At 43.7% G+C, this 17,422-nt stretch overlaps 1 protein-coding gene across 1 annotated transcript in view; it reads right to left on the bottom strand.

Moving 5' to 3' along the window:
* LOC110491175 (sodium-dependent neutral amino acid transporter SLC6A17) overlaps positions 1-17,422 on the bottom strand; it is a 49,891-nt gene that overhangs the window by 13,477 nt on the left and 18,992 nt on the right. The window contains exons 4-7 of the mRNA XM_036947725.2: positions 10,362-10,491; positions 9,047-9,228; positions 4,059-4,169; positions 1,222-1,463 (exon numbers count right to left, since the gene is read on the bottom strand). Of these exons, the coding sequence (XP_036803620.2) occupies positions 1,222-1,463; positions 4,059-4,169; positions 9,047-9,228; positions 10,362-10,491 (665 nt within the window). The remainder of the gene's footprint in view (positions 1-1,221; positions 1,464-4,058; positions 4,170-9,046; positions 9,229-10,361; positions 10,492-17,422) is intronic.

Raw genomic sequence — 17,422 nt, 5'->3', positions numbered from 1 at the left:
CTGTTATTCTATAGGCTGGGATCCACACTATGCAGCTGTTATCCCATAGGCTGGGATCCACACTATGCAGCTGTTATTCTATAGGCTGGGATCCACACTATGCAGCTGTTATTCTATAGGCTGGGATCCACACTATGCAGCTGTTATCCCATAGGCTGGGATCCACACTATGCAGCTGTTATTCTATAGGCTGGGATCCACACTATGCAGCTGTTATTCTATAGGCTGGGATCCACACTATGCAGCTGTTATCCCATAGGCTGGGATCCACACTATGCAGCTGTTATTCTATAGGCTGGGATCCACACTATGCAGCTGTTATTCTATAGGCTGGGATCCACACTATGCAGCTGTTATTCTATAGGCTGGGATCCACACTATGCAGCTGTTATTCTATAGGCTGGGATCCACACTATGCAGCTGTTATCCCATAGGCTGGGATCCACACTATGCAGCTGTTATTCTATAGGCTGGGATCCTCACTATACAGCTGTTATCCCATAGGCTGGGATCCACACTATGCAGCTGTTATCCCATAGGCTGGGATCCACACTATGCAGCTGTTATTCTATAGGCTGGGATCCACACTATGCAGCTGTTATTCTATAGGCTGGGATCCACACTATGCAGCTGTTATCCCATAGGCTGGGATCCACACTATACAGCTGTTATTCTATAGGCTGGGATCCACACTATGTAGCTGTTATCCCATAGGCTGGGATCCACACTATACAGCTGTTATTCTATAGGCTGGGATCCACACTATACAGCTGTTATTCTATAGGCTGGGATCCACACTATGCAGCTGTTATCCCATAGTGGTCTCTGACTTGTGGTTAGACTCGCTCAGGTGGAACAAACTTAAACTTGTTCCTTTTATCAATGCTGATTTGAATGTCATTGAGAAAACAGAGAACGGTCAAATATTTTTTTCCCCAAACATCCTTTCTGAACTTAAAAGTAATCCTCGAAGTAATCATCTAGTTTTTCAAAAGTATCTGTAATCTGATTTGAATATTTTTGCTGGTAACATAACGGATTACAGTTACCGTTTTTTTTTTTTGTAATCCCTTACATGTAACAGATTACATGTAATACATTACTCCCCAACCCTGCCAAAAAACACATCATATTAAGTCAATATTCAAGAGGAACGACTCGTTATACAGTAGATTAACTCTAGAAGACAGCACAAACATATCTGGGATAAGATATACTCACTCCACAACACATTTCTCGTTCATGATGTTGGCCTTGAACCCCAGCACGGCGAACACCACCAGCGTAGCCAGGATGGAGGTGATGAAGTTGATGATAGAGACCAGCGCTGCGTCAAAGTGACAGTTGTTGTCCCGCTTGTTGTAGCTGGAGAAGGCTATGACCCCTCCGAACCCCAGGCCCAGAGCGAAGAACACCTGGGTGGCTGCCTCCCTCCATACTTGGGGCTCCAGCATCTTCTCCAACTGGGGTTAGAGGTCAGAGGTAACTATGTAATGTTCTACACAATCATGGCCTGTCCTTTTGCACTTAACAAGAGGAGTAAGACATTATCTAGTGCGAGTACCTAAGTCAGCCATTGGAGGGAGACAACAACCACAATTTCACACTTTCAGTCTGACGTCACTCTAAGGACCCAGACATCCAGCACGGAGGCATTGAATACATGAATTATGGTTGAGTGTCATTCAAAGAGAAGGTTTCACTAAACCACTCCTCTATCTAGCTATCTAAGAGTGAGGATCAACGTTCCTATCCCTGCAAAGAATGGGATGCAAGAGGAACAAAAGACTGCAGGACAAACACAGCCCTGAGACTAGAGTTTCCCTACATAGAATCCAGTCCAGACAGACAAACAGACAGTGTCCTGAGACTAGTTTCCCTACATAGAATCCAGTCCAGACAGACAAACAGACAGTGCCCTGAGACTAGAGTTTCCCTACATAGAATCCAGTCCAGACAAACAGACAGTGCCCTGAGACTAGTTTCCCTACATAGAATTGAGTCCAGACAGACAAACAGGCAGTGCCCTGAGACTAGAGTTTCCCTACATAGAATCCAGTCCAGACAAACAGACAGTGCCCTGAGACTAGAGTTTCCCTACATAGAATCCAGTCCAGACAGACAAACAGACAGTGCCCTGAGACTAGAGTTTCCCTACATAGAATCCAGTCCAGACAGACAAACAGACACTGCCCTGTGACTCAAACTGCCATATGAGGAAACCTTTCTCTCCTCTCAGAATGTGATGCTCTGTACCAATGCTCTCTAGTCTGAGTGTGATGACAGCCACTCTGTAGTCTGAGTGTTATGACAGCCACTCTCTAGTCTGAGTGTGATGACATCCACTCTGTAGTCTGAGTGTGATGACAGCCCTGTGTTTGAGAAGGAGTCGGAGATAGTGCTGGATGGCTGTGTTGGATGCCGAATGGCTGTGTTGGATATCAGATGGCTGTGTTGGATATCAGATGGCTGTGTTGGATATCAGATGGCTGTGTTGGATGTTGGATGGCTGTGTTGGATATCGGATGGCTGTGTTGGATGTCGGATGGCTGTGTTGGATATCGGATGGCTGTGTTGGATATCAGATGGCTGTGTTGGATATCAGATGGCTGTGTTGGATATCGGATGGCTGTGTTGGATATCGGATGGCTGTGTTGGATATCAGATGGCTGTGTTGGATATCAGATGGCTGTGTTGGATATCGGATGGCTGTGTTGGATGTTGGATGGCTGTGTTGGATATCGGATGGCTGTGTTGGATATCGGATGGCTGTGTTGGATATCAGATGGCTGTGTTGGATATCAGATGGCTGTGTTGGATGTTGGATGGCTGTGTTGGATATCAGATGGCTGTGTTGGATATTGGATGGCTGTGTTGGATATCAGATGGCTGTGTTGGATATCAGATGGCTGTGTTGGATATCAGATGGCTGTGTTGGATATCAGATGGCTGTGTTGGATATCAGATGGCTGTGTTGGATATCGGATGGCTGTGTTGGATATCAGATGGCTGTGTTGGATGTTGGATGGCTGTGTTGGATGTCGGATGGCTGTGTTGGATATCAGATGGCTGTGTTGGATATCAGATGGCTGTGTTGGATATCAGATGGCTGTGTTGGATATCAGATGGCTGTGTTGGATGTTGGATGGCTGTGTTGGATATCAGATGGCTGTGTTGGATGTTGGATGGCTGTGTTGGATATCAGATGGCTGTGTTGGATATCGGATGGCTGTGTTGGATATCAGATGGCTGTGTTGGATATCAGATGGCTGTGTTGGATATCAGATGGCTGTGTTGGATGTTGGATGGCTGTGTTGGATATCAGATGGCTGTGTTGGATATCGGATGGCTGTGTTGGATTTCAGATGGCTGTGTTGGATGTTGGATGGCTGTGTTGGATATCAGATGGCTGTGTTGGATATCAGATGGCTGTGTTGGATATCAGATGGCTGTGTTGGATATCAGATGGCTGTGTTGGATATCGGATGGCTGTGTTGGATATCGGATGGCTGTGTTGGATATCGGATGGCTGTGTTGGATGTTGGATGGCTGTGTTGGATTTCAGATGGCTGTGTTGGATGTTGGATGGCTGTGTTGGATATCAGATGGCTGTGTTGGATGTTGGATGGCTGTGTTGGATATCGGATGGCTGTGTTGGATTTCAGATGGCTGTGTTGGATGTTGGATGGCTGTGTTGGATATCAGATGGCTGTGTTGGATATCAGATGGCTGTGTTGGATATCAGATGGCTGTGTTGGATATCGGATGGCTGTGTTGGATATCGGATGGCTGTATTGGATATCGGATGGCTGTGTTGGATATCGGATGGCTGTGTTGGATGTTGGATGGCTGTGTTGGATATCAGATGGCTGTGTTGTATGTTGGATGGCTGTGTTGTACCTTCGGATACACAACATGCAGGTGAGTTGAATCTGTGGAGGTGTAATTCTCAGTACCATAGATAAAGGATGGTGTGTGTGTGTTTACCTTTAGTGTTGTGAGTGTGAATGTGTGTGAATGTGTGTGTGTGTGTACATTTGGTGTGTGTGTGTGTGTACCTTTGGGGTGAACATGTGAGCGATGCCGTCAACAGATCCTTTGAGCATCAGGCCTCTGACGAGGAAACAGATCAACACCACGTAGGGGAAGAGAGAGCTGAAGTACATCACCTGATAGGAGCAAAAATACACACACACACACCGTCATAAAGTATATCACCTGAGAGGGGCGACAGACAGAGGACTGTACACACGTCACTGTTACCATGGACACAACCACACTGTTACCATGGACACAACCACACTGTTACCATGGAAACCACCACACTGTTACCATGGACACACCAACACTGTTACCATGGAAACCACCACGCCATTACCACGGACACTACCATACTGCCTCAAACTAGTCTGGCCTCACAGTGAAGAGGGACCATATTGTGATGCTTCGAACAGACAGAGACACTGAGACAGACACGTGCATACAGATGTATGAATGCACATACACACACACACACACACACACACACACACACACACACGTAGTTTACTAAAGTTCCCGGAAATCTTCAAAATGTGGGTAATTAACATAAACTCTATGGCAATCTATCATAACTTTGGTAATTTATAGTTGAATAATAGCCCCATGTTAAAAGGTTGTATCCCTAATACAGGGCATTACTTTAGACCATGGCCCCTGCTCTTTCCATGACATAGACTGACCAGGTGAATCCAAGTGAAAGCCATGATCCCTTATTGATGTCAATTGTTAAATCCACTTCAATCAGTGTAGATTAAAGGGAGGAGACCGGTTAATTAAAGAAGGATTTTTAAGCCTTGAGACAATTGAGACATGGATTGTGTACGTGTGCCATTCAGAGGGTGATTGGGCAACACAAAAGATTTAAGTGGCTTTGAACGGGGTATGGTAGTTGGGGCCAGGCGCACCGGTTTGTGTCAAGAACTGCAACGCTGCTGGGTTTTTCACGCTCAACAGTTTCCCGTGTGTATCAAGAATGGTCCATAACCCAAAGAACATCCAGCCAACTTGACACAACTGTGGGTGTTAATAATGTTTGTACTCAGTGTACAGGGAATAAGGTATTATTTGGAATCCAGACAAACTGTCAGAACTTGTTATTTATTTCTCTCTTCCAAAATGTGGGTTGGATTGTTGTGTTGTGATCATGACTCATTGTTTGGACTGAGATGAAAGCACTTTGTTAGGCTGAATCACAAATGGCACCCTATTCTCAAGTTTGACCAAGGCTCTGGTCAAAAGTAGTGCACTATATAGGGAATACGCTACCATAGGGCTCTGGTTAAATGTAGTGCACTATATAGGGAATAGGTCACCATTTGGGAAGCAGCAATGGAGTTGTTGGCCAGCCAACATATTATCGAACAACACTGTGCCTCCTAGACTCTTCAGACTAAGCTCATTAATTTTGCTTCCTTCCCATAACACAAGATAATACAAAGATAGAATTGTTTAACACAAGATAATACAAAGATTGAATTGTTTAACACAAGATAATACAAATATAGAATTGTTTAACACAAGATATAACAAATATAGAATTGTTTAACACAAGATAATACAAATATAGAATTGTTTAACACAAGATAATACAAAGATACTATTGTTTAACACAAGATAATACAAATATAGAATTGTTTAACACAAGATAATACAAATATAGAATTGTTTTACACAAGATAATACAAATATAGAATTGTTTAACACAAGATAATACAAATATAGAATTGTTTAACACAAGATAATACAAATATAGAATTGTTTAACACAAGATAATACAAAGATACTATTGTTTAACACAAGATAATACAAATATAGAATTGTTTAACACAAGATAATACAAATATAGAATTGTTTAACACAAGATAATACAAAGATACTATTGTTTAACACAAGATAATACAAATATAGAATTGTTTAACACAAGATAATACAAATATAGAATTGTTTAACACAAGATAATACAAAGATACTATTGTTTAACACAAGATAATACAAATATAGAATTGTTTAACACAAGATAATACAAATATAGAATTGTTTAACACAAGATAATACAAATATAGAATTGTTTAACACAAGATAATACAAAGATACTATTGTTTAACACAAGATAATACAAAGATACTATTGTTTAACACAAGATAATACAAATATAGAATTGTTTAACACAAGATAATACAAATATAGAATTGTTTAACACAAGATAATACAAAGATACTATTGTTTAACACAAGATAATACAAATATAGAATTGTTTAACACAAGATAATACAAATATAGAATTGTTTAACACAAGATAATACAAAGATACTATTGTTTAACACAAGATAATACAAAGATAGAATTGTTCAACACAAGATAATACAAATATAGAATTGTTTAACACAAGATAATACAAAGATACTATTGTTTAACACAAGATAATACAAAGATAGAATTGTTCAACACAAGATAATACAAAGATACTATTGTTTAACACAAGATAATACAAAGATACTATTGTTTAACACAAGATAATACAAAGATAGAATTGTTTAACACAAGATAATACAAATATACTATTGTTTAACACAAGATAATACAAATATAGAATTGTTCAACACAAGATAATACAAATATACTATTGTTTAACACAAGATAATACAAAGATAGAATTGTTTAACACAAGATAATACAAATATAGAATTGTTTAACACAAGATTATACAAATATAGAATTGTTCAACACAAGATAATACAAAGATACTATTGTTTAACACAAGATAATACAAAGATAGAATTTTTTAACACAAGATAATACAAATATAGAATTGTTTAACACAAGATAATACAAATATAGAATTGTTCAACACAAGATAATACAAAGATACTATTGTTTAACACAAGATAATACAAAGATAGAATTGTTCAACACAAGATAATACAAAGATAGAATTGTTTAACACAAGATAATACAAATATAGAATTGTTTAACACAAGATAATACAAATATAGAATTGTTTAACACAAGATAATACAAAGATACTTTTCTTTAACACAAGATAATACAAATATAGAATTTTGTGCTTTAACATTTTAGCCTTTCTCATAGGCTATGTCACAGTTCAGCCAGTATAAAAATGCTCATGAAAATGAATATACTTATACACGACAAGATGTGAATCTCTTCCTACTGTATTTTACACATAGAAAGTCCATAGGAAAATATCTGTATTTGAAAAAGTCAAACCCCAGCACACTTAATAATCTGGAATAACAACTGAGTGGATCGCTTAAACCTTCCAGAACAATTTCAACAACAACAGTGTTTCTTTTTCATGTAACCCCTCCCCCCCACTGTCTTACCAAAGATAGAATCATGTTACAACAGCATACAGTATCTGTCGGGAAGACAATGCCCCTGGCCCTGTTCCTTTCCAGTCAGTCATTGGTGCACTTGGAAAGTATTCAGACCCTTTGAGTTTTTCCACATTTAGTTACGTTTACAACCTTATTCTAAAATTGATAAAATAAAATAAAAAAATCCTCATCAATCTACACACAATACCCCACCCATAATGACAAAGCGAAAAGAAAAAAAAACAGTAATCAGACCCTTTGCTATAAGACTCGAAAATGAGCTCAGTTACATCCCGTTTCCATTGATCATCCTTGAGATGTATCTACAACTTGATTGGAGTCTACCTGTGGTAAATTAAAATGATTGGACATGATTTGGAAAGCCACACACCTGTCTATATAAAGTCCCACAGTTGACAGTGCATGTCAGAACAAACACCAAGCCATGAGGTCGAAGGAGTTGTCTGTAGAGCTCTGAGACAGAATTGTTGTCGTGGCATAGATCTGGGGAAGCGTACCAAAACATTTCTGCAGCAATGAAGGTCCCCAAGAACACAATGGTCTCAATAATTCTTAAATGGAAGAAGTTTGGAAACACTAAGACTCTTCCTATATCTGGCCACCCAGCCAAACTGAGCAATCAGTGGAGAAGGGCCTTGGTCAGGGAGGTGACCAAGAACATAATGGTCACTCTGAAAGCACCAGATTTCTTCTGTGGAGATGGGAGTACCTTCCAGAAAGACAACCATCTCTGCAGCACTCCACCAATCAGGCCTTTATGGTAGAGTGACCAGACGGAAGCCACTCCTCAGTAAAAATCACATGACAGCACGCTTGGAGTTTGCCAAAAGGCACCTAAAGACTCTCAGACCATGAGAAACAACATTCTCTGGTCTGATGAAACCAAGATTGAACTCTTTGGCTTGAATGCCAAGCCTCAGGTCTGGAGGAAACCTGGGACCGTCCCTACGGTGAAGCATGGTGGTGGCAGCATCATGCTGTGGGAATGTTTTTCAGCAGCAGGGACTGGGAGACTAGTCAGGACTGAGGGAACAATGAATGGAGCAAAGTACAGAGATCCTTGATGAAAACCTGCTTCAGAGCACCCAGGACCTCAGACGGGGGCAAAGGTTCACCTTCCATCAGGACAATGACCCTAAGCACACAGCCAAGACAAATTAGGAGTGGTTTCGGGACAAGTCTCTGAATGTTCTTGAGTGGCCCAGCCAGAGCCCGGACTTGAACCCAATCAAACATCTCTGAGAGACCTGAAAATAGCTGTGCAGCATCTCTCCCCATCCAACCTAACAGAGGTTGAGAGGATCTGCAGAGAAGAATGGGAGAAACTTCCCAAATACAGGTGTGCCAACCTTGTAGCGTCATACCCAAGAAGACTCGAGGCTGTAATCGCTGCCAAAAGGTGCTTCAACAAAGTACTGAGTAAAGGGTCTGAATACTTACTATATACATGTGATATTTCAGTTTTTATTTTATATATACATTTTAGAAAATGTCTAAAAACCTATTTTTGCCTTTTTCATTGTTGGGTATTGTGTGTAGATTCATGAAGACATTTCATTGATTTTAGAATTTCGATTTTAGGCTGTAACATAAAAACGCCTGAATACTTTCCGAAGTATTCTATATAATAGCTCTCGGCCTGTTACCTTCCCAGATGACTGGATACCCTTGATCACTGCCAGACAGACGATGAGCCAGGCGGCGAACAGGGACAGGGTCATTCTCCAGTTGAGGCCTCCGCTGTCCTCGATGGTGCTGGTGATGTTCAGGGTTTGCCGGTACCAGAAGTAGGTGGTGGCAGAAGACTTTTCACACTCCGGCTCGATGACTAGAGGGAGGGACGGAGGGAGGGAGGTGAGAAGGGAGACGGGGGAAGATAGGAGGAGAGAGGGAGATATGGGAGTGTGCAAAGAGGGGGTAGAAAGTACGAAATATACAGCTGTGAAGTATACATAGTGGCCAATGGTTAATATCTGCATAGAGGTCGCTGTGGGAGCTAAGACTAGCATGCTAACATAAGGTCAGTGTGGGACCTCAGACTAGCATGCTAACACAAGGTGAGTGGAGGAGCTAATGCGTGCTAATGCTGACGTAAGGTCCCTGACTCTGTCTGGATTGCTATGTGCTGCCTGCCGTCATCGCAGGGCATGCTGGGTACTCAGAGACTGGGCCGTACCTCCTGACAGTACGCAGCATCACACCTACCCTCTTAGGTCAGATTAAGTGTAGAGCCATCCCAGCTCTGTTCTGACTGCATCCCACCTCATCCTCTCTCTGCTCAACCAGCAGATTACCAGCTGTTCACGATATGTGACAGTAAAACATCATATTATTTCATGTAATGTATTGTTGACTATACAGTACTGAGCAGGCACAGTGAATGGAAAACTACAGTAGGCCAATGTAGCAAATGTAATGTAGTGTGGTGTATTCAGCTGTACCCAAGATCTCAGCCACGCTGTACTGCACAGTGGTTGACATTTATGTACCGTGATGTTATGTGACGTGATGTCATATGACGTGCTGTGATGTCATCTGACGTGATGTTATATAACGTGCTGCGATGTCATATGACGTGCTGCGATGTCATATGAAGTGATTACTACTCTGATGATGTTCTGTGTTATACTACATGATGCTGTACTGTGTTATACTACCCTGATGATGTTCTGTGTTCTACTACATGATGCTGTACTGTGTTATACTACCCTGATGATGTTCTGTGTTATACTACAGGATGCTGTACTGTGTTATACTACCCTGATGATGTTCTGTGTTCTACTACATGATGATGTACTGTGTTATACTACCCTGATGATGTTCTGTGTTATACTACCCTGATGATGTTCTGTGTTATACTACAGGATGCTGTACTGTGTTGTACTACATGATGCTGTACTGTGTCTCGCTGTGTTCTCACTTTCTGTACTGTTCTAAACTGTGCTGCTTGTGTGACCTTACTGGCTTGGCTCCCGTTGACCACTCTGATTGGGCACTCTGCCCAGGGCAGCGGGTACTGGAAGGACTGGAAGAAGTAGAAGATACTCCAGCCGATGATCACGTTGTAGTACAGGCCCACGAAACCACACACCTGGAGAGAGACAGAGAGAGAAAGGTAAAACAAGTTCTTCCAAGAAATGTCGGTCATTGCTCAAACTACAATGTTTGTTTTGTGGTGTGTTTTTATGTGATAGGGCTGTGTTTTTTATGTGATGGGGCTGTGTTTTTTATGTGATAGGGCTGTGTTTTTTATGTGATAGGGCTGTGTTTTTTATGTGATAGGGCTGTGTTTTTATGTGATAGGGCTGTGTTTTTATGTGATAGGGCTGTGTTTTTATGTGATAGGGCTGTGTTTTTATGTGATGGGGCTGTGTTTTTTATGTGATAGGGCTGTGTTTTTATGTGATAGGGCTGTGTTTTTTATGTGATAGGGCTGTGTTTTTTATGTGATGGGGCTGTGTTTTTATGTGATAGGGCTGTGTTTTTTATGTGATAGGGCTGTGTTTTTATGTGATAGGGCTGTGTTTTTTATGTGATAGGGCTGTGTTTTTATGTGATAGGGCTGTGTTTTTTATGTGATAGGGCTGTGTTTTTTATGTGATAGGGCTGTGTTTTTTATGTGATGGGGCTGTGTTTTTATGTGATAGGGCTGTGTTTTTATGTGATGGGGCTGTGTTTTTTATGTGATGGGGCTGTGTTTTTTATGTGATAGGGCTGTGTTTTTTATGTGATAGGGCTGTGTTTTTTATGTGATAGGGCTGTGTTTTTATGTGATAGGGCTGTGTTTTTATGTGATAGGGCTGTGTTTTTATGTGATAGGGCTGTGTTTTTATGTGATAGGGCTGTGTTTTTTATGTGATAGGGCTGTGTTTTTTATGTGATAGGGCTGTGTTTTTTATGTGATAGGGCTGTGTTTTTATGTGATAGGGCTGTGTTTTTTATGTGATGGGGCTGTGTTTTTTATGTGATAGGGCTGTGTTTTTTATGTGATAGGGCTGTGTTTTTTATGTGATAGGGCTGTGTTTTTATGTGATAGGGCTGTGTTTTTATGTGATAGGGCTGTGTTTTTATGTGATAGGGCTGTGTTTTTATGTGATAGGGCTGTGTTTTTTATGTGATAGGGCTGTGTTTTTTATGTGATAGGGCTGTGTTTTTTATGTGATAGGGCTGTGTTTTTATGTGATAGGGCTGTGTTTTTTATGTGATGGGGCTGTGTTTTTTATGTGATAGGGCTGTGTTTTTATGTGATAGGGCTGTGTTTTTATGTGATAGGGCTGTGTTTTTTATGTGATGGGGCTGTGTTTTTTATGTGATAGGGCTGTGTTTTTATGTGATAGGGCTGTGTTTTTTATGTGATAGGGCTGTGTTTTTTATGTGATAGGGCTGTGTTTTTATGTGATAGGGCTGTGTTTTTTATGTGATAGGGCTGTGTTTTTATGTGATAGGGCTGTGTTTTTATGTGATAGGGCTGTGTTTTTTATGTGATAGGGCTGTGTTTTTTATGTGATAGGGCTGTGTTTTTATGTGATAGGGCTGTGTTTTTATGTGATAGGGCTGTGTTTTTTATGTGATAGGGCTGTGTTTTTATGTGATAGGGCTGTGTTTTTATGTGATAGGGCTGTGTTTTTTATGTGATGGGGCTGTGTTTTTTATGTGATAGGGCTGTGTTTTTTATGTGATGGGGCTGTGTTTTTTATGTGATAGGGCTGTGTTTTTTATGTGATGGGGCTGTGTTTTTTATGTGATGGGGCTGTGTTTTTTATGTGATAGGGCTGTGTTTTTTATGTGATGGGGCTGTGTTTTTTATGTGATAGGGCTGTGTTTTTTATGTGATAGGGCTGTGTTTTTTATGTGATGGGGCTGTGTTTTTTATGTGATAGGGCTGTGTTTTTTATGTGATGGGGCTGTGTTTTGGGAAACCCATAGCATATCAGAGTTTCCATCAACCAAACGGTGGTGTCGTCTAGCTGGTTACACATACATATGGCTTTCCTGGCCGACACGCAAAGACCAACAGAAAGCTACACAGGAAATGCTATCATATGAATCGGCTTTTCTCTGTGATTCACTCTCAGACACTCAGGCAGCCCACAGCTGAAGTTTCTCTGAATAATTCAAGTCCTCTGTGTGTTCTAGGCCTCTATGTATTTATAGCTCCAGAGCAGAGCGGAGCTCCTGGTGTCACATCCAGCCTATCTCAACCCTCAATGTCCCAGGTTACTTCCAGCCTATCTCAAACCTCACTGTCCCAGGTTACATCCAGCCTATCTCAACCCTCACTGTCCCAGGTTACATCCAGCCTATCTCAACCCTCACTGTCCCAGGTTACATCCAGCCTATCTCAACCCTCACTGTCCCAGGTTACATCCAGCCTATCTCAACCCTCACTGTCCCAGGTTACATCCAGCCTATCTCAACCCTCACTGTCCCAGGTTACATCCAGCCTGCCTCAAAGTTCACTGTCCCAGGTTACATCCAGCCTGCCTCAAAGTTCACTGTCCCAGGTTACATCCAGCCTGCCTCAAAGTTCACTGTCCCAGGTTACATCCAGCCTATCTCAACCCTCACTGTCCCAGGTTACATCCAGCCTATCTCAACCCTCACTGTCCCAGGTTACATCCAGCCTATCTCAACCCTCACTGTCCCAGGTTACATCCAGCCTATCTCAACCCTCACTGTCCCAGGTTACATCCAGCCTATCTCAACCCTCACTGTCCCAGGTTACATCCAGCCTATCTCAACCCTCACTGTCCCAGGTTACATCCAGCCTATCTCAACCCTCACTGTCCCAGGTTACTTCCAGCCTGCCTCAACCCTTACTAATCCCAGGTTACATCCAGCCCATCTCAACCCTCACTGTCCCAGGTTACATCCAGCCTATCTCAAACCTCACTGTCCCAGGTTACATCCAGCCTATCTCAACCCTCACTAATCTCAGGTTACATCCAGCCCATCTCAACCCTCACTGTCCCAGGTTACATCCAGCCTATCTCAACCCTCACTGTCCCAGGTTACATCCAGCCTATCTCAACCCTCACTGTCCCAGGTTACATCCAGCCTATCTCAACCCTCACTGTCCCAGGTTACATCCAGCCTATCTCAACCCTCACTGTCCCAGGTTACATCCAGCCTGCCTCAACCCTCACTGTCCCAGGTTACATCCAGCCTGCCTCAAAGTTCACTGTCCCAGGTTACATCCAGCCTGCCTCAACCCTCATTGCCCTAGGCTACATACAGCTTAATCCTCACTGTCCCAGGCTACATGGGCCTGGCTGACTGTCTATCTGCCTCTCCAGCAGGGCCTGGCTGACTGTCTATCTGCCTCTCCAGCAGGGCCTGGCTGATTGTCTATCTGCATTTCCAGCAGGGCCTGGCTGACTGTCTATCTGCCTCTCCAGCAGGGCCTGGCTGACTGTCTATCTGCCTCTCCAGCAGGGCCTGGCCGACTGTCTATCTGCCTCTCCAGCAGGGCCTGGCTGACTGTCTATCTGCCTCTCCAGCAGGGCCTGGCTGACTGTCTATCTGCCTCTGCAGCAGAGCCTGCGGGACTGATTTATCGACTGCAGTGGTTACATTCTAATATCAATGGGAGCATAATGGTGTCATTCTAAGTGGTAGGCTAGTATGAGTACTGTTACAGAGCCTACCAGTCTGCCTAACGCCTCACCATCTCAGGGTCAGACAGACTGACTGCAGTATACATACTGGCATAGCATATTATTTAGAATGCATGCCCAATACATTTCTTCTTTCTAAGTGGTATGTTAGTGTAGGTACATAAACATCCAGGTCCATCCGGCCTGCCTCAACCCTCAACCTTCATGCCTGAAACCCTCACGCCTCAATCCTCACGCCTCACTGCCTCAACCCCCACGCCTCAACTCTCATGCCTGAAACCCTCACACCTCAACCCTCACGCCTCAACCCTCATGCCTAAAACCCTCACATCTCAACCCTCACGCCTCACTGCCTCAACCCCCACGCCTCAACCCTCATGCCTGAACCCTCACACCTCAACCCTCATATGCCTCAACCTTCATGCCTGAAACCCTCACGCCTCAACCCTCACGCCTCAAACCTCACGCCTCAACCCTCACGCCTCAACCCTCACACCTCACTGCCTCAACCCCCAAGCCTCAACTCTCATGCCTCACTGCCTCACGCCTCAACCATCACGCCTCACACCTCACTGCCTGAACCCCCACGCCTCAACCTTCAAGCCCTCCTGCCTCAACCCTCAAGCCTCAGGCCCTCACGCCTCAAACCTCACGCCTCAAACCTCAACCATCACGCCTCGACCCTCACACCTCAAACCTTACACTTCACACCTCAATGCCTCATGCCCTCCCGCCTCAACCCTCAAGCCTAACACCTCAAACCTTACGGCTCACACCTCAATGCCTCATATGGCCTCCCGCCTCAACCCTCAAGCCCAACACCTCAAATCTTACACTTCACACCTCAATGCCTCAGCACTGCATAGTACTGTATAGGGCCTCCTGCACTGTCTGCAATTTCCAATAGCTATAGTAGAATACTACTTAGAATGCATGTCCAATACAATGGTTAATTTTAAGATGTGTGTCCAATACAATGCTTCATTCTAAGATGTGTGTCCAATACAATGCTTCATTGGTATGCTAGCTATTAGATACTGACTGATTACAGACGGACTGACTGACTGTGTCACTAACTGACTGATTGACTGACTGGCTGACTTACTGCGTGGCTGACTGACTGACTGTGTCACTAACTGACTGACTGACTGACTGACTGACTGACTGTGTCACTAACTGCCTGACTAACTGACTGACTGACTGACTGGTTGACTGACTGACTGACTGACTGTGTCACTAACTGACTGACTGACTGACTGTGTCACTAATTGACTGACTGACTGACTGTGTCACTAACTGACTGACTGACTGACTGTGTCACTAACTGACTGACTGACTGACTGACTGTGTCACTAACTGACTGACTGACTGACTGACTGTGTCACTAACTGACTGACTGACTGACTGGTTGACTGGCTGATTGTGCCACTGACTGAGTGACTCACTAACTGACTGAAAGACTGACTCGCTGATTGATTGACTTAATCCCTGACTGACTGACTGGCTTATTCATTTACTGACTGACTCACTGAGTGACTGACTTACTCACTGGTTGACTGATTGGCTGACTGACTGGCTGACTGATTGACTGGCTGACTGATTGGCTGACTGGCTGACTGAATGGCTGATTGACTCACTGACGGACTCACTGACTGACTTACTCACTGACTGACTGGCGGACTGACTCACTGACTGACTAACTGTTGGCCTATGTTACATTATCCATGCTAGCACCTCTCTGGACCAGGCCTGCATGGGCCTGGCTGACTACAGACTGACCGACTGATTCACTGACTGACTGACTGACTACAGACTGACTGTGTCACTGACTGACTGACTACACACTGACTGACTAACTGTGTCACTGACTGACTGACTGATTGACTGGTTGGTTGACTATCTTGCTGACTGACTCATTGACTGACTCCTTGACTGATTGGCTGACTCACTGACTGACTGACTGGCTGACAGACTGACTCGTTGACTGGCTCACTGACTGACTCACCGACTGACTGACTGGCTGGCTGTAGCAGATGTGAGCGTGGTGAGTGCCCTGAGATCTAAAGTCTGACTGACTGGCTGGCTGACTCACAGACTGACTGACTCACTGACTGTTTGGCTGACTGACTCGCTGACTGACTGGCTGACTGACTCACAGACCCAAGACTCACCAACTTACTGACTGACTTACTGACTGACTCACTGAGTGACTGACTCAGTCACTGAGTCACTCACTGACTGACTGGCTGGCTGGCTGCAGCAGATGTGAGTGTGGTGAGTGCCCTGAGATCTAAAGTCTGACTGACTGACTAACTGACTCACTGGCTGATTGACTCACTAGCTGACTGACTCGCTGACTCACTGACTGTTTGGCTGACTCACTGACTGACTGGCTGACTGACTCACTGATATCCTGGTTGACTGACTGACTGACTGGCTGACTGATTGGCGTACTCACTGACTGACTCACTGAATGGCTGATTCGCTGACTCACTGACTGTTTGGCTGTCTCACTGACTGAATGGCTGACTACAGACTGACTGGCTGACTGACTCACTGACTTTCTGGCTGACTGACTCACTGGCTGACTAACTCACTAGCTGACTGACACACTGACTGACTCACTGACTGTTTGGCTGACTGACTCACTGACTGTTTGGCTTACTGACTTGCTGACTGACTGGCTGGCTGGCTGACTCACTGACTGTTTGGCTGACTGACTCACTGACTGTTTGGCTTACTGACTCGCTGACTGACTAGCTGGCTGGCTGACTCACTGACTGTTTGGCTGACTGACTCGCTGACTGACTGGCTGGCTGGCTGACTGTGGACATAGCAGATGTGATTGTGTTGAGTGACCTGAGCTCTAAAGTCAACTGTATTTGACAGACAGGCTAGCCTCTTGGTCCTTCAGTTAGCCACATAGCAACATAGACATCCAGAGCACACATCTTCTCCTGGACAGAAGCCTCTGCCTGAGAGTACTGAGGATGGAGGAGTGTGACATTTGACAGATGAAAGCGACTGATAGTGCTGACGTCTGTATGTCAGTCTACTTTGAACTCTCTAGAGACACTAATGTGGGTAGGCCTTCTGAGGGACGCAAAATGTTTCATCAGACCACACGTCTGTCAGGTAAACTGAGACAATGACATCAAAACTGCTGTTTCGTGTCCTGGTGAATGGTATATGTTTGAGACAGACTTGGCTGTTCATTGGAGAACAATAAACTATTCTATTCTTGCGTTGCCAGAAGGCCTATTTGGCATTTTGTACTTATTAGGGTCCCCCATTAGCCGTACTCTTCTTGGGGTCCACATGAAACATGACATAAGACATAGTACAGAACACTATTAGTCAAGGACTGAAATACATACATTTAATACATACACACAATATCTAGGT

The sequence above is a fragment of the Oncorhynchus mykiss genome, chromosome 16 (assembly GCF_057628025.1).
Source record: "Oncorhynchus mykiss isolate SJ-2025 chromosome 16, ASM5762802v1, whole genome shotgun sequence".
NCBI classification, from domain to species: Eukaryota; Metazoa; Chordata; class Actinopteri; order Salmoniformes; family Salmonidae; genus Oncorhynchus; species Oncorhynchus mykiss.
The sequence above is the reverse complement of the archived record's forward strand: the minus strand, read 5'-3'. Positions and strand labels throughout refer to the sequence as shown.